At 27.1% G+C, this 23,495-nt stretch overlaps 4 protein-coding genes across 4 annotated transcripts in view; 2 read left to right on the top strand and 2 right to left on the bottom strand.

Moving 5' to 3' along the window:
* LOC101495526 (uncharacterized) overlaps positions 1-655 on the top strand; it is a 5,409-nt gene extending 4,754 nt beyond the window's left edge. Inside the window, 2 exon segments of the mRNA XM_073366524.1 lie at positions 1-602; positions 604-655. The exon segment at positions 1-602 is cut by the window's left edge and continues 4 nt beyond it. Of these exon segments, the coding sequence (XP_073222625.1) occupies positions 1-602; positions 604-655 (654 nt within the window).
* Positions 656-1,005: 350 nt separating this feature from the next.
* LOC101495204 (dolichyl-diphosphooligosaccharide--protein glycosyltransferase subunit 4A-like) lies at positions 1,006-2,410 on the bottom strand. The gene is made up of 2 exons (XM_004493830.4): positions 2,272-2,410; positions 1,006-1,412 (listed from the first exon to the last, which is right to left on the bottom strand). Exon 2 carries the CDS (start codon positions 1,410-1,412, stop codon positions 1,299-1,301), a length of 114 nt encoding a protein of 37 aa, XP_004493887.2. The 5' UTR covers positions 2,272-2,410; the 3' UTR covers positions 1,006-1,298.
* Positions 2,411-7,760: 5,350 nt separating this feature from the next.
* On the top strand, positions 7,761-14,229 carry LOC101503165 (uncharacterized). The gene is made up of 3 exons (XM_012713943.3): positions 7,761-8,613; positions 12,226-12,393; positions 12,504-14,229. The coding sequence occupies exons 1-3, from the start codon at positions 8,071-8,073 to the stop codon at positions 14,193-14,195; spliced, it is 2,403 nt and encodes an 800-aa protein (XP_012569397.1). The 5' UTR covers positions 7,761-8,070; the 3' UTR covers positions 14,196-14,229.
* Positions 14,230-14,691: 462 nt separating this feature from the next.
* Positions 14,692-16,047, bottom strand: LOC101495853 (dolichyl-diphosphooligosaccharide--protein glycosyltransferase subunit 4A). The gene is made up of 2 exons (XM_004493832.4): positions 15,895-16,047; positions 14,692-14,995 (listed from the first exon to the last, which is right to left on the bottom strand). Exon 2 carries the CDS (start codon positions 14,993-14,995, stop codon positions 14,882-14,884), a length of 114 nt encoding a protein of 37 aa, XP_004493889.1. The 5' UTR covers positions 15,895-16,047; the 3' UTR covers positions 14,692-14,881.
* Between the last annotated feature and the right edge of the window lie 7,448 nt (positions 16,048-23,495).

Here is a 23,495-nt window from a genome sequence, read left to right on the forward strand (position 1 = left end):
AAGCTTAAATCTCTTGTGTGTCAATTAGAAGAATTTACAGCAGAAGCTGAGGTGGAGCCAAATTTCTGGTTCATACCATTTCATACTACTTGCTATAGTAATATGCTGAAATCTCTATCAAAGACTGCCGATCTCTTGCTTTTTGTGGCATACTCAATGGAGCATGTAACCCAATTGGCACAGAAAGATGGAGTAATTTGGACGGACCTCCAAGATCGAGCGAACGAGAATGTGAAGGTTTTTAAGAACAAAGCTGACCCCATATTGAAAAGCCTGGAAGAGATAACAAGGATCAAGTCGTTTAAGAAACTTGAAAATGAGTTGAAGAGCGTAAATGTTCCTCAGGATATCGAGTCACAAGAATCTCCCAATGCCAATGCATTTAGAAACTTGAGCAGAGATGAAGTGGTTGACAGCATTACAGACTCTTTCCTCCAACATCTAGAGGAAATTGCTAGCAAAACTCATACCAACAAAGATGAGGAGACGCTTAAAGTTCAGATGCTCTTACATTACAGCTGCTTCGGATTCTGCACTGCTAGCTTGATGAGAGAAATAGTGAAGATTGAGAGTGAAATAAAAGAATTACTTATATGGGAGAACTGAAACAAACTTCAAAGAAATTTACTCTAAGATCAACGCTCTGAGTTCATAGTAAATCTAGCACCATGACACAAAAATGACCCCTATAAGAGACTTAGATTTAAGAGTTAACCAATAGCATGTAGATAGTATCTTATAATTATATAATAAAATCATTCAATTGACGAAAGTGACAGCAATCCAGCTCTAACAACCAACATTTGAAGCAACCATAAATGAAAATTCAATACTTGATGTGGCATCAACCCATTGTAGAAGAAAAAAAAAATTACCTTAATCTTCAAGGCACGTCAAGTAACATCCATGGCAAACATATTATGATATTTTAGCCAGAATTCACAAACGATATGCATACAATATTAAAGTTAATAAAGGGAAAAGGTCTAATAAGAAACTCCAAAAGAAAAAAGATAGAATACTATATTGCTCACATCATGATTGCACCAAGATATAATGGTATATCATCTAGCAAAATCACCTAAATTTAATTCACTTATCTATGAAAGCTCTTTGACCACAAAGCATATCTAACAAAAATAAAAATGTAGTTCTCCTTTGATGTTTATAAAGGTTTTAGTACCAAAGTAACATTAATATTCCCAAACTGAAGTTCAGAATTGTATCACATTGATTTCCATTTGCAAAACATCTCAGTCTACAACATAAACAATTCAATCTTCACCTTCAAAACATCCCTAGTTTCCTTCGTACTTTGGGTCAGCCACGACATAGTGGTATGCTATCACTAGCACAAAGATGAAGGCGCCGAGAAAATTGGCGATGAAACCCAGATCATTATCATCAATCATCTGTAACATCATGGTAAAAAAACATCTGTAAGTAACCTCATTTGTGATATAGCAAAATGGATTCACATCATTAAAATCAACCAAGTTCTGAGTCTTCCATAACAAGTAAGCATACTATCAAGAGCATAAATTTGGATGCACAATGAAAAGGATAAAAGAATCAACTAGCTAAACCCCTGGACTTGGGTTGTGTGCAGTCACAGGCTCACAACCCTTGTGATTGCACGCAGTCACACAATTTCAGCCTTCAGCCGGTTTAGAATTTAAAATCGGAATTTTTGTTTTTAAAAAAAATCCAAAACTAACTTTAAATCTGAACCGTCTGTTTTTTTTATCCCACAACCGAGTTTGTGTGACTGCAATATAGTAAAGGTTTTTGAAATCTCCTCGTCCACATCACAACTACATTTGCAGCTGCATCATCATCAGCATTTGTCCTCAATTTTAAACCTTGCCTTGCTTCCGATTTTTATTTGTATGGTCACCGAACCAATTAACGTTTATTTTCTCATTATTATATATTATATACAAAGTTCTTATTCCCAATAACTGAAAATCAAAACAGACCGTTCAGAAGATTAATCAGATGCTTCAATTTCAATTCACTACGATCACATTAGCAGAAGATTAAGGAATTAATAATAAATAAACACGCAACACAAACGAAAAGCACCGATCAGATAAAGAAGCATATGAACACAGAGAAAAAGTGTCGGCATAGTGAATTTGTGATGTAGAACAAAGCGAAATTAAAAATAAAAAACTTAATAATAATAATGATAGTCGAGAAATGGAAATTGGGGAACGAACTGATTCACGAGAGAAATTAGAAACAAAATTGAGAATAAGGCGATGATACCTTTATAATGCGGTTACCTCCGGCGAGTGTTGTTGCAGTGCTTCCTAGATCTCGATCCGTCTATCTTAAAAAACCTCCGATGCAGATGCAAATAATTAAACTCAGTCAAAAGTCAATCTTTTTTTATTCTCGTATTTAATTTAATTATGGAAATCAGTTTTATAATTGCAATTTATGGAAAATAAGTATGGGTGATTGTGCTCTCATTACACGATCTAACTGCAATTATAAAATAATTATATAATCATATCTCATTGTAAAACGTATACCCAGTAAAACAATTGCTCATTAGCCAATAGGTTAAATATTAAGTGTTAATTTTATTTTTTATGTTTTAATATATATATATATGTATAATAAAAATTTAAAAACTCATATTATCATCTTCATCTTCACATAATGCAAATTTAATAACTTAATGCAAATTAATTATCATCTTCACATAATACAAATTTCATCAAATTAATAACTTAAATATTTAAATAAATTCATATTTTTTATTTTTTATTTGATGATTTTGACGTTGTTGGAGATGAAAATATAAATTTATTTGAATATTTGAGTTATGCATTTAATAAAATTTACATTATATTGAAGATTATTATTAAATTTTTTGGATTTTGTTTGAAAGTTTTGATGAGTTTTTTGAATTTTTGTAAAAGAAAATGATAACATTATTGACATTTTAAAACATAAAACATCAAATTGTCACTAAAAATTAAGACTAAATACTACTTGTGATCCCCTAACTTAATTTCAGTTAACGTTTTAGTCCTTTATTTATTTATTTATTTTTTTTTTCCGGATTTGGTCCTTTATTTTAATTTTAAGTGACAATTTGATATTTTATGTTTTAAAATGTCAACAATATTATCCTTATTTTTTGCAAAAATTCAAAAAACTCATAAAAAATTTCAAACAAAACTCATAAAACTAATTATTATCCTCAATATAATGTAATTTCATCAAATTCATAACTTATATTTTTAAATAGATTCATATTTTCATCTCTAACAACATCAAATAAAGAACGACAAATATGAGTTTATTTGAATATTTGAGTTACAAATTTGATTAAATTTGTTTTATATTACAAAATATAATTAATTTTATGAATTTTGTTTGAAAATTTTGATGAATTTTTGTAAAAAAAAATGATAACATTGTTGACGTTTTAAAACATAAAAGATCAAATTGTCACTTAAAATTAAAATAAAGGACCAAATCAGAAAGAAAAGAAAAGATAAAGGACTAAAACGTTAACTTAAATAGATTCATATTTTCATCTCCAACAACATCAAATAAAGAATGACAAATATGAGTTTATTTGAATATTTGAGTTACAAATTTGATTAAATTTGTTTTATATTACAAAATATAATTAATTTTATGGATTTTGTTTGAAAATTTGATGAATTTTTGTAAAAAAAATGATAACATTGTTGACGTTTTAAAACATAAAAGATCAAATTGTCACTTAAAATTAAAATAAATGACCAAATCGGGAAGAAAAAAAAAGATAAAGGACTAAAACGTTAACTGAACTTAAGCTAAGGGATCACAAGTGATCTTTAGCCTAAAATTAAAATAAATGACCAAATTTAAAAAAAAATAAAGAACTAAAATGTTAACTAAAATTAAGTTAAGGGAACACGGGTGCTATTTAACCTCAAGTAATATATTTAAATATTTATTGTAATTGTATAATTAGTGTTAACGTAACACCCCAATCTTAACCTTCTATGATATGTGTTTTTTTTTTATTAGATAAAATGCACTAATTTCTTATAAAATTATATACAGTTATAATTTAGCAATAACATAATATATTAAAATTTTGAATGATAAATATTTAACAAGTTTTAGTATTTTATTTTATGTTACTTAGTATCACTTTTATAGTTAGTAGAATCATTATAATAATAAGAATAATTAATTTTATGTTCAGGATGATTTAGGATAAGACTTAAAATGTGGTGCAACCTACTTAGAAAGGGGTGTAACTCACTTAGGAGGGTTGTCTAATAATTTTCTAATAAATAAATTAAAAGAAAATAGAATATAGAAATATAAATTAATAAAAGAAAAATGAATACGAATAAAAGAATAGAAATAATGTATATGGGAAACATTATAAAATAGAGAGAATAGAAGAAAGGAAAGAAAAAAAGAGAAGATGAAGAGAGTAGACGAGAAGTGAGATGAGAAGAAAAAAATAGTGTGATGATCTGTGAGAAGAAGAGAAATAAGAAATAACTCATGAGTGAGTAAAGAAGATGAATATGAAAGATAAAGAGTTAGGGCTCCGCCAAGAAAAAAGGAGAAATTTGAAGACGAAACTATGACACCCTCGTCTCTTTGTAATATCTTTAAATTAAGATAGAAAATCCTCTTAAAATATCTCTTAGATGTACTTAAAGATATTAACTGCATGTTGCTAATAACTGTTCATAATTTGCATCTTTGGGTATTATGATAATCCTATTTGATTTAGTATCGTTGATTATTAAGAATACATGTTAGGTATTTGTACTAATTAATCTGAAGAGTTGGCTCGGTGATACGATGACATTTTTTTATTATTGGTAATTAATTGTTTTTTATGCTGAATTTTGAATGTATTTTATAATGTTGTCTCTGAATCCGTATGAGTATAGCTTCAGTATTTTGTTCATAACTTTTTTCATATATAGTGTTTATAGATGATTTCTATCTCATTAGAAATTAGACTTGATTAATTTTAAAATAGTACTGATTTCACTAATTTTTATTGAAAATTGATAAAGAAAATGGAGTTACAAGTTAGAGAAAAAAAATATTATTGTTTCGTTTTTCTATCTATAAATATTATTTTATTAAACTTTATTAATTGAATATCTATTATGCAAAATAAAAATGATATTCATAAACTAGACATATTAAACTTTGTAAAATATTGTCGTTTATTCAAATTGGACAACGTTTGATATTTTAATTAAATTGTCAAAATCATAGTATTTTATGCGAAAAAGATTCGGACGAAGCTGAGTTAAAATGAGTATATCAGAAGTAATAAGAATCAATTTTGAGTGAAAACAATTGGACTTGAAAACTTATTTCTAGTGCTTTGATAATTTATATTAATTAATTTTTCAAATTTTCGTGATTTTATGAAGTTGAATGTTCTGTTTTATAAGTTGTTATCCATTAATCATCTTAAAATATCTATATCTTGAACTAGGAAACTCGTTTTTAATTTGAGTAAAATCAGTTAAGTACGAAAGAATACATATAATAGTTTTATCATGCTTAAATTAATGATTTTATTAAATATAAAAATGACTCAGTAATATTGTAAACACTTATATTCTGTCATAAGATTACTGTGTAATGTTGTAAACTTTAAAATACCATAACTTAAATTATCTCATTGATTTCGAGTGAAACTAATTGTGATTATATATATATGATTCATTATATTAGACGAACTCTTCGTCTAAATATAAAAATTCTATAATAAATTATCTATAATTAATTAAAATACACTAAATCTTTTTCAAATTTTAAATTTAATCAGTTTTAATTGGTTGTTAATAATTTACTCACAAATTTTTAAATAAGATAGATCTCACCTTTTATAATTGTGTGGGAACACGGAGTTCTTGTAATGGGGATGTTTCGCCGGAACATAGATTATAAGGAGGAGAAAAAAAAAAAAAAAAACCAGTACACAATTTATACTGAAAGAGTAGTTGGACTAATTCCATATTGGCCAGCTAAGTTGACAATTACACATAAGTGTATTTTAGGTGAGTGTTTCTCAAAGTGAGTTATCATTTACCTCAAACCAAGATTTCAAGATGAAATCAATTCTAATATGATTGATTCAGTGGTTAAGATGGAGTTAGAGAGTTAAGTAATAAATAGATTATATGTTCGATCTCCACCTAATAAAATACTAATACATTAATTATATTAATTATTAACATTGGTCATTAAAAAAAATGAATATTAACCATTCATTGGATAAATTCATTTTTCATATCCTCCTCTTGCAATCGAAAGATGCACAAATTATCGTATTTGATGGCTTACTTTTCGTTTTTACGCAATCGAGATGCACTTGGTACTATCAACATGTTTGGATGAGTGTTACACAAGGTTTTCTCACATCCTGTATGAACGTGACAATATAGAAGCAACTAATTATAGAGTTACATAAAGAGTATTCATAAGCTACAATACAACAAAGTAAATTATAGTAACCAAATACATTTAATGTATTTCGCACTGGATTTACAAAATTACACCGAGATGACGTAATTTAGTAAAAATTATAATTATATACTTTTTGTAAAATTATAGTGATTTATTATAATTTTAACAATTTCATTATAAAATCAAACTTATATTTAATTTATATTTGAATCTATATCATCTTACGTCCCAATTTCATCATATATTTTATTAAAGTTAATAGTAACACGTTAAATGCTCTTTCAAAGTGGTTTAAAACACAAACTTAGTATCAGTTTTGCCACGGTGAATACATTTTAACATCAGTTTCTATCATTTATAATTTTTTCGTTGAATTGGATGATCTAATTTTGAAAATATACATGTATGTCATTTTAACAAGCGTAGTAGAGTGTTAGCTTAACACTCTTGACTCCAAAGTTTTATTAAATATTGTAACTAACTTTCAATCATTTGATGGGATATCATTTTTTATTAACTAGAGTAAATATTAACAAATATTTCTGAAACATTTGTATTTAATTAAAATTACACTGAAAGTTGTATTTTCAAAAACATTAAATTTAAATTTATTTTTTTCAATGTAAAACTTTTTTCTGTTAATTCTTTAATAAGTTTTCTTTAGATCAGATCATTAGTTAGAAGGACTCTTTTAATTATTTTTAAAGTAAATATAATTTATAAATTATTTTTTTATTCAATCATTAAATAAAATAAAAATGTTTCATAAACACCTTAAAACATCCAATATAACACTATATTTTGAGTATTTAGACGAGTCTCACATGTTTTATAATTTTTTAATATCAATACTTAATTAACACTTATTTTCTCCAACTCAACACCTCAAACAAAAACATTAAATAAATCTCATGAACAACTTTATATGACTACATTTTAGTGGCACACAATTATTTTAACTAAATTTATTGAAGGGAAACCCACCAAAAAGGAGAGAGTGTGGTGCCTAAGATGGGTGTCTACGAAATGTTAAATGAGTATAAAAATATTATACATTTTTAAATACAATAAAATAAAAAACACACATTTTACGTTTAACCTTTATATATGTACATCTCTTCTTCATTTTCATATATTAATTTAATGTCTCATTTTTTATTTATTATATAATATAAATATATATATCTTTTTCACTGATGATGTTGATGGGGTGTTTTGGTGTACCGCAACTAATTTCCTTTTACATTTAAGGGAACAAAGTGTAATTAAACGCCCAAAAGCCAAAAGTAAAATCCAAAAGGTACCTGCCTACATAAGTTAATTAAAAGGTAAACCCAAAAAGCTGCAAACTCTTTTCTTCATATATAAAAATTAATTGTTACTTCTTGTTGTCTATCTCTCAAGGTTATTATATTTCCATAACTTCGATAATGAAAAAATGGAAAAAGTGATGAATTGAGAACATTGTAATTCTAGTGGCAGAGGTCTTCATATGTTACAAAAATAAAATAAATAAAACAAAACACACATTTCACTCCTTAAGTTACTAGCTTTCAATTCAAATCCATAATTTTCTTAGTGCATCAAATCACCACGTTCATTATGTCAGAAACATCAACAATTGCTAAAACAAGATCAGAATGTTGGCGAACTCATCTTGGCTCTGCTCTAAGAACAACCTTAGCATGCACCATAGTTGGTTGCACTTCCTTATACGGTCCTGAACCTATAGAACGTTACATTAAATTCCCAGCATTTTCTTATGTGACAACAATTCTCATAGTGTCGGATGCAACACTTGGTGACACACTTAAAGGTTGTTGGCACGTTCTTTGTGCAACAATTCAAGTTATGATACTTTCTCAAATTAGTTTTCAGGTTATAAGACCTGAAAACTTTAGCAATCGCATTGCTGCGCTTGCGCTAGCCGCAAGCGCATTTTTGGTTGCATTGCCGGCATCGACAAACTTGATGACTAAAAGGATTGCATTTGGACAACTTGTGATTGTATATGTGAGCACAATTATATATAGACAAGAAGGAGTGGCTGTACATTCAATTCACGTGGCATGCTCTGCAGCACTAGGAGCTCTAGCTTCTGTTCTGGCCATGTTGTTACCTTATCCTCGCCTTGCCTATGATGAGGTAACTTCAACTTTTTAAAATATGAAAATTGTTGTCAACATGTATATAAATTGTTTACATTATATGAAACACGACGTAGATACATGATACAACATTAACAATGACATATGATAATTAAAAAATGGAAGAAATTAAAATTACTACATGTGTTGATACTCTAGAAAGTATTTAGTATTTAATAAGAAGTGTTGATGCTAGAGAACTTAATATGAAAACCTTACTTTGATGGCTTCTTCTTTGTGCATTCAATGCATTGAGTATTAATAATCAATTCAAATTTTGGAAAAAGTCATTAGAAAAGCAGATGCAAACGCAGTTTAGTGATTTTGTTATTGGTATTTTTTTTTTTAAATATATTCATTCAGTAGAAGCTTTTATTTATTTGTTATAACTTTTTTAATAAAACTCATAAAAATAGTTTTAAATTAAAAGTTGTTTTTAATAACTTTTTATAAAAATTATTTTTTATAATTAATTTTTTATTATAATAGATAAACACAAAACAATTTTCTTTTTTTAAAAAAACTTTAAAAAAATAATCTCTAAATTATTAAATGTTAAAATAATTTTTCATAATCGTAACAAACAGACCTCAAATATAATGGTATTTTTGTTGACTTTTGCTTTTTGGTTTTTTAAAACTGTTTTATAAATTAATTTTTAAAATTGACTTTTTTGATGAAAAAAAAAACCTATTTAGTAAAACTATTTTTAAAAACTCTTTTAGAGATAAGAAAATAAAAAAAAAACTTGTTTAATCACTTGAGTTTTACAAATATGTTCTCAAAACTTAAAATATGAAAACTTGTTATGTATTATTAAAACGAATATAATTGTATATTTTGATTTTTTTTAAATCTAAATAAGTAGTAGGGAAAAAAGACTATTTATACAATGGTAAAATTCTAACTACCAATAACAGATTAACATATTGATAACTCATCAAAATTCACAACAAAGTATTTAACTACTGACTAATTTTTCTTTACAAATTTGTAGTTTGATCATGAAGTTGGTTTATTCATCATCTTAGTGTGGAGTTGTTCGTATTTTTTTAATCTTTTTACGGTGTTTGTTTAATTAAGATCGATGGATTACATTTGATGAGTTATATATTTGATCAATATTACATTACATATCCGAAAACATGATCAATATATCTGACCCTTTAGATTTATCACATTTATATGCATTTTGCATTTTGTTGTTTTATACTAGTAACTTAGATGTTGTGAGTTTCTTCAACAATTCATTTTTTTCTTCTAACTTTAGGGTCACTTTAAATTTGTATTGTTATTTTATATATTCTAATAATTTGAACGAATTAAAAAAGTTTTTATTCAAATAATTAATAATAATAATAAATACATCAATAATTGATTAAAACAATTTAATAAAAATAATAGTTTTCTGTTTCTTTATTAACATTAAAAAGGGTTGAACTTAAATCATTATGCAGGTGCGCAGTACTAAAAAGTTAGGTTGACCTCATTCAACGATATCATCGTTTTTTTAAACCCAAAATACAATCCGCATAGTATATATACACCCTACATCAATTTTGCATTAATTTACAACATTACCTTTAATAAAAAACTGAAAATAGAAACTAAAAAAAACTCTAAACTGTTTTGCCTTTTCTATTTTAAAAATTATAATTTTTCAAATAATTTTTCAAATAATTTTTCAAATCAATTTTTAGAAATACACCATTCAAACGAATTTTCATTTTAAAAATTTTTAAAAACAAAAAAGTAGTTTTTAAAAACTAAATCAAACAAACCTTAACAAAATGATTGTGATTGCTTTTTTTAGGAGTAATTATTTATCCATGTTTTCATGTGACCACTTTTCTTTACGACGCTTTCAAAATGTGACAATAGTAACATTTTTGGTAATATACTTCCAAAAACCCCAGGAATGCTTAGTTCCAAATTGGGAGTCCAATTCAACACCTTCTGATATTTTTGAGAAGAGAACACGTGAAAGTTGTAATCTGTGCTTCGATGTTACTATATCATTTGTCACTTGGTTCAATTTAACGTACTCTATTACTCTAATTTTTGTAAAAATGAAATTAACATAAAATGAACGTCCCAATCATTTACAGGTTTACTCTAACACAACATATAGCCCAGCAATGATTTGATACATTTTCATATGAAAAGAAACTTAATTTCTTTTTTCAAAAAATAGAATGGAAAAGCGTCACATAACATAAATAAAGAAATAATAAATAAATACAAGGAAAAATAATTGTCTCGTTAAAAACATTGTTAGAAAAACCTAAATGGATAAAATCATAATGAAAGAAAAAAAAGTGTAAAACTTTGTCAGAAAAACCTAAATGGATAAAATCACAGTGAAAGAAAAAAGAGTGTAGTTCATGGCAACAAAAAAAAAAAGCAAACAAAAATGTTATCTACACCTCTCACTTTACTACCCACGCTCCTCATTTTAAAAAAATTACTCAATATATCCTTACTTATTTATTGAATTTTTAATTATGATCTCATTCATTCATCTTCATATTCAAAACTCTAACCACTCTCAAGCTTCATCTTCATCTTCATCTTCATCTTCATTCTCATTTTCATCCTCATCTTCATCTTCATCAACATCTTCATCAACATAAAAAAGGAACAAAAAATTCAGAATTATGCAATACTCATACGTGAACGCAGTTCAAGTACGTTTACGTGAACTCAATTCATGTACTACCTGAGATTTTTACAATTTTACAATGTACGTAAACTCAGTTCAAGTACGTTTATGTGAACTCAGTTCATGTACCACCAATGAGTCTAAACTCCATTAATTACGTAATCTTAAATCATGTACGTTTGCATGAACTTTATTTACGTACTACCTGAAATTTTTATTATTTTACTATGTATGTTAATTCAGTTCACGTAATGTTACAACGTACGTGAACTGAGTTCACGTAAAATCCTCATATTTAAAAAAAAAAATTATGAACTCAAAGACAGAACAATAAACATACTTTCTTGGGTCACTTTAAGCACAATGTGGAGATGGAACTGATGGGGTGCAAATTATGAATGAATGATGTAAGTTTTGAATGATTATGAATTATGATGGGTGATTTATGGTGATTTTGTGATATGTGAATTTTGAGAGGTTAAAAATAGTGATGAAGGGATCATTAGCAGTTCTCGGATTTGTTAAAAAAAATTAACATCTAACATTAACTAGCAACAAAACAGTAAATCAATTTAGGAAAGGCAAGTTATCAGAAAAACCATAGCAATACCAAATTATGCTAATCTCTAATGGACACTTACCTCTGCATATAGTTAACAATAGCATTTGACATATATAGCCAAAGGATAAAACAACACAATGAATGGATGAGAAGTGAACTAACTGTTAGGTGATAATGGAAACAAAAGAAAATGATTCAAAAGGCATCTTTGTTTATTAATCAACGAGATGCTATGAACTAAAGAAAGCATATCATAATAGAGCACAAGCCTAAAGGAAATTCCTTGCAAATGACCACTATTTTTGTAAAAATGCAAGTTGTTGTAATTAATGATTTCATTAATCCAAGATGACAAAAAGACACTTTTCACAATGGCTTGCCTTCAGGCAATGAAGTTCTACCGAATATACACCAAGAATACATCTGAGAGATTAAATTGCAATATAGAGGCTATCTCTGCCTCAGACAACTCCACTGCTGTTGGTTTTAAAACTCAAGCCGAGTACCTCTCCACAACAGGAACCAAGCTTCACCAGAGTATCATAACTAAACTGGTAGGTTAACAAAACCTAAAATATCAAACATTCAACACTGAAGGGACATCAGTATTTAATTTTCTAGTACATGCAAATAAACTAAAATATTTGTTTGTTTAACCGAACAGGATGGCATGCATTGGGAACAACCTCAAAGGATAATTTTCAACTCCAATCGAATTGACACAGAAGCGAAACTGCAAGACTTGGATATAACAATAAGAGGGATGGACATTGCTCTGTCAAGTTGCAAGTCTTTTCCTGTTGGTGTCATTGATGAGGAGCTCAGAGGTGTTCTGCTAAATTGCAGAGGACTGATCGGCCAAAAATTAGATCAGCAAGCAAACTGCTCTGTTCCTTTTGATGCAACCACAATTCAAGAAATGAAACAAGACATTTTCAACAAATACCTTTCCATAGCCTACAAAGATCTCCCAACATCATTCTTTTTATACTGTGTGCAACTTCTTCTAGATGACTTGTCTATATCAAACAAAATTGACCATGTGCTGAAAAATTCTCAGATAAGTGGTGGTTCCAAATGGAGCTACAACAAGATCAAAGAGCTTTTGATGAACTTGATTCCCAGCAACCAAAGCTTGAACTTTGCATTAAAGTCCTCTCTGTCATTAGGCCTTGCTGTGTTATTTGGTTTGATATATGACAGGGAAAATGCACTTTGGTCGGGACTCACAATTGCAATAAGTTTTGTGACTGGACGACAACCGACGTTCACAGTTGCAAATGCTCGAGGACAAGGAACAGCTATGGGATCAATCTACGGCATCATCTGTGCCTTCATTTTCAGTAGTTCTGTGGATTTAAGGTTCTTATGTCTTATACCATGGGTCATTTTCGTTTCTTTTCTCAGGCATAGTAGAATGTATGGCGAATCTGGGGGGATTTCAGCAGTCATAGGGGCCTTGTTGATCCTTGGTAGGATGAACTATTATGTTCCCCCAAGTCAATTTGGAGTTGCTAGAATGGCTGAGGCCGCAATAGGACTCACTTGCTTCATCATTGTAGAGGTTCTTCTAAGTCCCTCAAGAGCTGCAACTCTAGCAAAATCGGAACTTTCACGAACCATAAGAACGCTTCAAGATTGCGTTAAGCAGATTTCTATGATAAATCATAGTGAAATAGACATGTCATCTTCAAGTTACCAAGCACTGAGAGAAGAACAGAAGAAGCTTAAATTATTTGTGTGTCAATTAGAGGAATTTACAGCAGAGGCTGAGCGGGAGCCAAACTTCTGGTTCCTACCATTCCATACTGCTTGCTACAGTAATATGCTGGAATCTCTATCGAGGACGGTTGATCTCTTGCTTTTTGTGGCATACTCAATGGAGCATGTCACCCAATTGGCACAGAAAGATAGAGTAATTTGGATGGACCTCCAATATCGAGGGAACGAGAATGTGAAGATTTTTAAGGACAAAGCTGACCCCATATTGAAAAGCCTGGAAGAGATAACAAGGATGAAGTCATTTAAGAAACTTGAAAATGAGTTGAAGAGCGTAAATGTTTCCAAGGATATCGAATCACAAGAATATCCCAACGTCGATGCATTTAGAAACTTGAGCAGAGATGAAGTGGTTGACAACATTACAAACTCATTCCTCCAACATCTAGAGGAAATTGCTAGCAAAACTCATACAAACAAAGATGAAGAGATGCTTAAAGTTCAGATGATTTTACATTACAGCTGCTTTGGATTCTGCACTAGTAGCTTGATGAGAGAAATAATGAAGATTGAGAGTGAAATAAAAGAACTACTTATATGGGAGAACTCAAACAAACTTCAAAGAAATTTACTCTAAGATCACCGCTCTGAGTTCATAGTAAATCTAGCCCTATGACTAAAAAATGACCCCAATAGGAGACTTAAATTTACGAGTTAACCAATAGCATGTAGATAGTATCATATATAAAATCATCCAATTGACGAAAGTGAAAAAAATCCAACTCTAACAACTGACGTTTGAAGCAATCAGAAATGAAAATTCAATACTTGATGTGGCATCAACCCACTGTAGTAGAAAAAAATTACCTTATTCTTCTTGGCACATCAAGTAACATCCATGGCAAACATATTAGTGATATGTTAGCCTGAACTTACAAAAGATATGCATGCAATATTAAAGTAATAAAAGGAAAAGGTCTATTTAGAAACTCCAAAGAAAAAAGATTGAATACTTTATTGCTCACATCATGATTGCACCAAGATATAGTAGCACATCATCTAGCAAAATCGCCTAACCTTAATCCGACATTTTCATTAGCTTATCTATGAAAGTTCTTTGACCACAAAGCATATCTAATGCAAGCACACAAACGTTTAACATAAATAAAAATGATGTTCTCCTTGTATGTTTATAAAGGTTTTAGTACCAAACTAACATTAATATTCCCAAACTGAAGTTTTAATTGTATCACATTGATTTCCATTTGTAAAGCATCTCAGTCTACAGCATAAAAGATTACATCTTTAACTTTAAAAACTTTCCTAGTTCCCTTCAAACTTTGGGTCAGCCACGACATAGTGGTATGCTATCACCAGCACAAAGATGAAGACGCCGAGAAAATTGGCAAAGAAACCCAGATCATTATCATCAATCATCTGCAACATCGTAGTATAAAAGCATTCGTGAGTAACCTCATAGAGTGGATTTACGTCGTGAAAATATCTAAAATTAATCCTGGCTCCCTCCAAATTCTGAATGTCATTTCAAGTAAGCATAGCATACCATCAAGACCACAAATTCGGATGCACAGGAAATAGGGTAATAGAACCAACTAGCTAAACCTCCTACCATTATCATGATAAAAAATTGTACTCCCTAATTGCAAATGCAACAATATAGTAAAGGTTTTCGAAATCTCTGTGATCATCACAACTGCATTATCGCCATTTGTCTGCAATTTTGAACCTTGCTTCCAATAATTGTAATTGTATGGTCACTCAACCAATTAACATTTATTTTCGCATCACTATATTATATTATACTCCCTCCGGTCCATTTTATAAGATAGAGTTGAGTTATAATTTGGTAAACAATATTTACATCATCATCTTTTGTTGACCAAATTATAATTCAATTGTCTCTTATAAAAAGTACCCGAGGTGTTATATGTGAAGTTCTTGTTCCCGATTCAATGTTCAATCTTTACAATTGAAAATCAAAACAGATCGTTCAGAAGAGTAATCAGATTTTTTAATTTCATTACGATCCCATTATCAAATGATAAAGGAATTAAATATAGTATAAACACACAATAGAAAGAAAATTCCCGATCTGAAAATGATAAAAAGCATATCAAGTTAAAAAGTGTTGGATCTTTAAAAACGGAGAATAAGTATCGGCATATTGAGTTTTTGATAAAGAACAAAGCGATATTAAAAATAAAAAACTTCAATTATAATAATGATAATCGAAAACGGAAATTGGGGAACGATCTGGTTCATGAGAGAAATGAAGGCATGAGATAAAAAATTTGGGAATGAGGCGATGGTGTTACCTTTGAGACGCGGTGGAAATGGGTGTCTTTAGGGTCACTTTCTTCTCCGGCGAGTGTTGTGCTGCGTAGCTTACAAACCTCTGATGCAAATAACAAGCACAATAGTCTACATTTGGTTGACCATTTTACCCATCACAACTTCATAAATTCCAAAAGTTTTTTTAAATATTTAATTACAATTTGTCTTATTATTTTTATCAATTAAAAAAATCGATCATCTATTTTAAAGTTAGACAATTTCGATCTTTATTTTAAGTTTTAATTAGAAAATAAAAATGTAATATGATTTAAATAATATTACGATAAAACGATTAACTTCTAGACAATCGTAATAAAATTTTTTAAAATTTAATTTTTAATTTCATAAATTTTTATTTTATAATTTAATTAATTACATATCAATAATTAACGTATTTAGATAATTTTATATTATTAAATTATATGTCTCATAATTTAAAATATGTTAAATTATTATTTTTTAATTCAAAAATATGAGATATATTAAAACTATCAACTTTTAAAATAAATGAATCAATTTTATGAATTGATAAAAAAAATAGATAAATCAAAACTACAATTAAGACTTAAAAAAAAATTAAAATTTTGTTTTAAATAAATGGAATGGAGTCGTACTCAACCAGGTTCCTTTGAATGTTTTAAAAGTGAATGAAATTGAATGGATTTTTTAAAAATGAATGAAATTGAGGGGAACATGGTAGATTCCATTATATCATATTCCTTAATTTTCTTCCCCTCCCATTTGAGGTGTATGTGATGGAATATTATTTTTTATATTCCATTGTGTTGTCAAATAATTAAACAATGGAATAGATATTTTGTTTCACCTAACTCCATTATTTTGTATTTCATTTCAATATATATATATATATATAAAAGTAAATATCCTTAATTTGAAAAAAAAAATTATAGGATTGTATTAATTTAATCATCTATATTAGCAATATGTTAATGTAATTATTAACATTGCAGAATATTAATTAGATTCATTCCTTCATTAGTATGTCTAGAGTTTTAATGAGATTAAGTTTTTTGACATAGTTTTAGTGAAATTAGGTTGACAATGTGAATAATGTATTTAAAATTAAGTGAATAATGTATTGGACTATAGATCTAGACAAAATGATAAAATTGATGAGAGATTTACTACTTAGTTCTCGCATTTATCTTCTATCCTCAAAGTACATGAAAAAAATTATTTTACTTTTTTTTTTGCATCTTTTACAATTTGATAGTTAAATTTTTTGAAATTATTAACATTTCAACAATTTCAATTTTATTTTTATTTTTTAAAAGAGTTTTAGAAAAATTACATATCAAAAGTTTTGTGTTTATCTAAATATTTAATTTAATAAAAAAATGAAAATAATTTGTATTTTTGAAGTTTAAAGTTCATTCAAATTTTCAATATTTTAAAAAAACATTATAGAAAAATTTTATTTCAAAAGTTTCACATTCATTCAAAGTTTCAAATATTTTTTAAACTTAAAAAAAAAAATTGCATTTTGAAAGTTTTACATTCATTCAAATTTTCAAAAAATTTAAAATTTTGGATAGATTGCATTTTAGAAGTTTTACATTCAGCCAAATATTAAAAAAAAAAATATATTAAAAAAATTGCATTTCGGAAGTTTACCTTTATTGAAAGTTTTGAAATTTTTTGGAAAAATTGCAATTAAGAAGTTTTATATTCATTCAAATTTTCAAAATTCTTTATAACTTTTAGAAGGTTTACATTCATCCATATTTTCGTAAAAAAATTTAAATTTTTGAAAAAAATCACATTATGAAAGTTTCACCATAATTCAAAGTTTTAAATTTATTTTTTATTTTTTAGAAAATTTTACTATCAAATAATAAAGAGTAAAAAGAAAGTAAAATAATATTTTTATATACTTTACGGGATGAAAGATAAAAATAAGAAGATGATAGATTTTTCAAAATTGATTAACAAATTGTAAGTCATGGATAATTTTGAAATACCATTATTTTTGGATAAATTATTTTGAATTATTGAGGATGTGAGAATTGAGTTGAAATGGACAATTTAATGAAAAAATTCAAATTTGAGCTTTATTTAAATAAATAAAAAAAGTAAAAGTAGATTTTTATTAGGAAACAGGGTAGGGGGTATAATCGGATGGGTATATAGTAAAACTTTCATGAAGCTACAACGAGGTTCGGGTTACATTTTCAAATTGCAAAAACAGAACAAACCCAAAGTCCAAATTAATAAGCTTTTATGGGTTTGGACTCCTTACACATCTTATCTAAAACCAAATGGACTCGTGAGAGGGATCCCGTTTTATTTACATTTTTTCAAACATAAAGTGATGTTGACAACAAATAAATAATTAAATATTTTTTCAGTATTTTAAAAAAGTAATTTAGTCATTTGAAAATAATGTAAAATTATTTTTAGTCTCTGTATTTTTTGTTTACATTCTTTAGTTTTTAAAAAATTATCGTCTAAATAGTTTTAATGTTTACTATAACAAAATATATTTAATGGTCTTTTAATTTTTAAATTTTTGAATGAAAAAAAAATTATTTAAAATATTATTAAAAAAATTCTATAAATATTTAAAATTCTTTTACTCAAGATAAATTAAATATAAAAATTTTAAACGTAGTAGACTCGAGATTTAGTAATTAAATTTTGAACTTATTTTACATACATGAAATTTTTATGGTTTTATAAACACATTTACAAAAAATAATTCAAAATTATATATTGATATTTGAGTAGGGATTAAAACTTCTAGTTAATTTTCTTTTTATGATAATTAAAAATAAAATTTTATAATGACCAACAACCTATTTAATCTAAACTTAAATATCTTCTGGGCAATGAAAAACAAATTTTTGGGTTTAGCAGGGTTGCTTGGTTTGGGTCCATATTCTATGTGAGAGGAATCTACCTCGCACTCCAACACTTACACTTCTCACCCTACAAATCTATTAATATTACAAAATAACTCTTCAATTAGTTTGTAAAAAATATTTAGAATAAAAACAACACTTTCATTGACTTCCGAATTTTTTTAAAACAAAAAAATTCAAGAATACCAAACTTTTGAAAAACTGAAAAGTTCGGAACATTTTTTATTGAAATTATTAAAATTGGAAGCTTTACACTTCCAACGTGATTTTTTTATAGGACAAATTAATTATATTTTTCAGAATTTCATATATTTATTATTTTAAATTGTTCAGAATAATTTTTTCTTTGAATTTTTATTTATTTGAAAATTTTGAAATATGTTTTAGATTCTGAATGTTTTAGTTTTCGAAATATTTAGAATTTTGAATATTTATAAAAATTAAATTTTCAAAATAAATTTATGTTCAAGAATTTTAAAATAACAAAAAATCAGAAGAATTTATAATTAATTTATCAAAATATCAATGTTTGTGTGGGAACATGATTTTTGTGTTTTTAGTAAAACGTCAAAAGTAATTTAGGAACACCCACACTAAAAAATTTAATTTTTCAAATATCTTTGTGTGTGAATATTTTGGAGTTTAAAATTTTTTATTTTGTAAATAATTAGAATATATTTTTCTTATTTAATATATTTTTTAAAAATAAAGTGGGGGGAAAAATTTAAATTTAATATAAATATAAGAGTGTAGTGTCTAAATATTAAGGTGGCTAGTAGATTTTTCTCTATGGAGGTGTGTTTACTACTTTTTTTCTCTCTATGGAGGTAGCCCAAATTTCTCTCTATGGAGGTATGTCTAATTGTTGAACTTGAAACTTGGGCTTTTGTATTATGGATCAAGTAGATGGACCGAATAAGGAGGAAGATTTTAAATTTTTACCTTATATTTCTCATTTTATACTCCTACACCCACAAATATCACGAATTAATGTTTCTGCCCTTATATACATATTAAAAGTTTCATTTTCACTCGCATACTATCTAAGTTTTTTTGGAAAATAAGTGTAAAAAATTTCCTTTCTTTTAGAAAACTTTTTTTTAAAGTTTTCCAGTACAGAAGTTACATTCCAGAAATCACTGTTCAAGTTTTCTAGTACATGGGTTTTTTAAATTGTGCATCGGAAAACTTAAAAAAAAAATCCGGTACACAATCTATTATGGAAAACTTGCAACCCCAAGTTTTCTGAAAATGTTTTTCTTTTTTTTAAATTTTTATTTTATTATTTTTTAAAATTTTTAAATTTTTCAATTTTTGTTCCTATTTTTTAATTTTCGGTGGGTGTTGGTTCTAAAGGAAGAGATGACAAAATAGTACAAATAGTATGCGAGGTTGATACTTCATTATTTATGATGGATACTCCTCCGCAAAGAATTCAACCCACAACATCTCAAAGGAGACGTCGAGTTATATTGGAGGATGATGGTGAGGAATATCAGAAGGCTGATGTTGCTATGCAAGAGGAGGAGGAGGAGAAGGAGATTGTACAACATGAGGACCACATGTCACAGTGATTTGTACAACAAGATGGGGAGCTTAGTATCCTGGAAGACCACATGATATGTTTATCCTTACACAATATCGGTATCACGTTTCTTTCAAATATTTAAATTAATTATTGTTTTTGTTATACATTATATTTATTTCATTTATTTTATCTGTATGCAGGAGTGACCGATGCTGAAGATAATTGCTCATGGTAAAAAGTTCTAGCAGTTTACTCTCTAAGTACTCTCGCAAGATATAGAGGCGTGAATGAATTTGTCTGGATTAGCCTCACTACAACGAGGTAGTCTGAAGTTGATTAACAATAACCTGATTTGTGTATTTATGAAGAAATGACACTATGAGGCTTCGTCGTTTCACGTGTCATTTGGGGAATAATGATTATTTTGGATGATGTTGCAAATCTATTATACATTCATATTAGGGGTGAGTTATACGGTCCACCACCCGACCTATATAAAGTTATCGCATGCAATCTTGCCACAACTTTATTAGAGGTGTTTGCTACTGAGATATGGGAGGAAACCAAAAAAACTAGGGGTGCACACTACATGTTGGATTGGTTGAAGGAAGTCTTCAAAAGATAGTATTCAACAGAGAGACTTGATGGTGCTCTTAGGGGTGTACTTGTTGAATTTGATAGGGAGTACTATTTCTGCAGACAAGAGTAATACATTAGATGATGCAAAGTACCATCCCCTATTCAGAGATTTGGAAGGTATCGGTAAGTACACCTAGAGTCCTACTGTACTCATAGTGCTTTATGACTACTTATCGAATGCTAATCTTTATGGCACCAAACAATTGGTGGTATATATATGTTTGTAATGCATGTAGTAAATTTTATGATTATTTATTAATTGTCATGTCTTCCAACCTGGTATAATGTTTAGTATTGGAAACTCATATTTCATTGTTAACTACAAAATCAGTCGAAATAATAAATACAAATATTATTAAAAAAAATTGTAATACTTAAGAAAATAAGTATCATTTTATCGGAAATCAATGACTTGAATAAACAAAACCAATACATATAATATAATTATTTGTTGTCGATCATGAATACAAACCTTTCATAAAAAAAAATTAGAAAGAATATCCGACCAAACGTAATTAGAATAATATTATAACACAAATTGAAATTATATATTTTAAAAAAATTAAGGAGAAAATGATATGTCAATGAATTTGATTTTAAATTCTAAACATGTCACCTTGATACAATACATTCCGGTTTTGGTGGAGTACAACCTAATTTAAGATGAATTTGTATAAAATATAGATTAGTTTGGATTGTACCATTACACATATCAGATTGAGATTGACGATAGTCCATTTACCCCTTACACACATTAACGTATATTTGTTTTTATTTTTATGGTGGCAAAAATAATTTATAGAAAATTAAAAAGAGATTTGATATGTGGAGACATTTTTTAGTAAAAATAATTTTGTCAACAAAAAATGTAGAACTGAATTCTCTTCCTCTATTATATTAAAATTTAAAGCTATATTTTGTAATTATTTATTTTAAATATAATTTTTGTGACCCAAATTTATTGAAGTTATTTTTATACGTGAATGTAGTGAAACATGAATATTTATAAAAAAATATAAGCATTAATATTAAATAGTTTTTTTTAATTCAGTCAATATTAAATATTTTTTTTTAATGTGTAAGATCTAATTCAACTAATAAATATTAATATTGTTAAACTAGATATTATATTTTAAATTTAAACTTGAAAATTCTTAATTGTGTGTAAATTTTAGTATCATTTAATCTAAATAAAGAATTTGTTTTTAAGAAATAATAAATGAACAGTGCTCCAATTCTTTTGACAATGTCAATGCATCAATAAAAGTATGAGTTGATATCAGATTAAGGAAAGGACACTTGTATAATAAAAGAAGATTATTTTATTATAGTCTCTATCTATTTTATTATTATTATTATTATTATTATTATTATTATTATTATTATTATTATTATTATTATTATTAAGATTAAGTTAAATTATCTTAAACGATTTATTTATTCTTAACTAAAATATAGTAAACATTTTAGTTCAATCACATAATTTGAAAAAGAATTATTTCAGATAATGAGTAATATGATTAGTATAATATTGCTTTTGATTATTGTGAGTTGTAATTAGAACTGTCAAAAAAATTTAAAACTTCAATCTTTTTAAAAACCAGATTAAGGAAAGGACACTTGTATAATAAAAGAAGATTATTTTATTATAGTCTCTATCTATATTATTATTATTATTATTATTATTATTATTATTATTATTATTATTATTATTATTAAGATTAAGTTAAATTATCTTAAACGATTTATTTATTCTTAACTAAAATATAGTAAACATTTTAGTTCAATCACATAATTTGAAAAAGAATTATTTCAGATAATGAGTAATATGATTAGTATAATATTGCTTTTGATTATTGTGAGTTGTAATTAGAACTGTCAAAAAAATTTAAAACTTCAATCTTTTTAAAAACATTCTTATTAAAATAATTTTTTTAAAAGTTTTGAGTCATTATGTATTGAGATTTCTTTTTTGAATATTTTTTCTCAAAAAAATATCAAAAAAATTTAAATCATTTTTTTCTCTAAAAATTTTATGAGAAAAATAAAAATAAAATTTCTCGAAAAAATTGATTTTTTTTCTCAAATTATAAATAATTTTTTATCAAAAAAATCAAAACTTTTTTATTGGAAAATTTAAAAAAGAAATTGTTATTTTTATTTTAATAAAAAAATCGATTATTTTTTTGGAAAAAGTGAGTTCAAAAAATTTTAAATTTTTTTTAGTGTTGAGAGATTTTTTTTAGAACCTTTGTAATTATGAAATTTTTTAATCCTGAATTCAATAATTGATGGATTTTGGAAATTGACAACCGTAGTATAATTACAACTCTTTATAATTGAGAACTAAATATACTCGCGGTTCGGTTTGTACATATATGGACATTTAGAAAATACGATCCGATATGAATTAATAACGGTTAAATTTTGTTTTATGTAAAAATACCATGAAGCTCGATATAATTTGACAAACTAGCTATAAAATAATTTTCATATATGAATATTTCTCCATGTGTGGTTTCTTTGCTGCTTA

Source organism: Cicer arietinum, chromosome 3, assembly GCF_000331145.2.
Source record: "Cicer arietinum cultivar CDC Frontier isolate Library 1 chromosome 3, Cicar.CDCFrontier_v2.0, whole genome shotgun sequence".
Classification (NCBI taxonomy): domain Eukaryota; kingdom Viridiplantae; phylum Streptophyta; class Magnoliopsida; order Fabales; family Fabaceae; genus Cicer; species Cicer arietinum.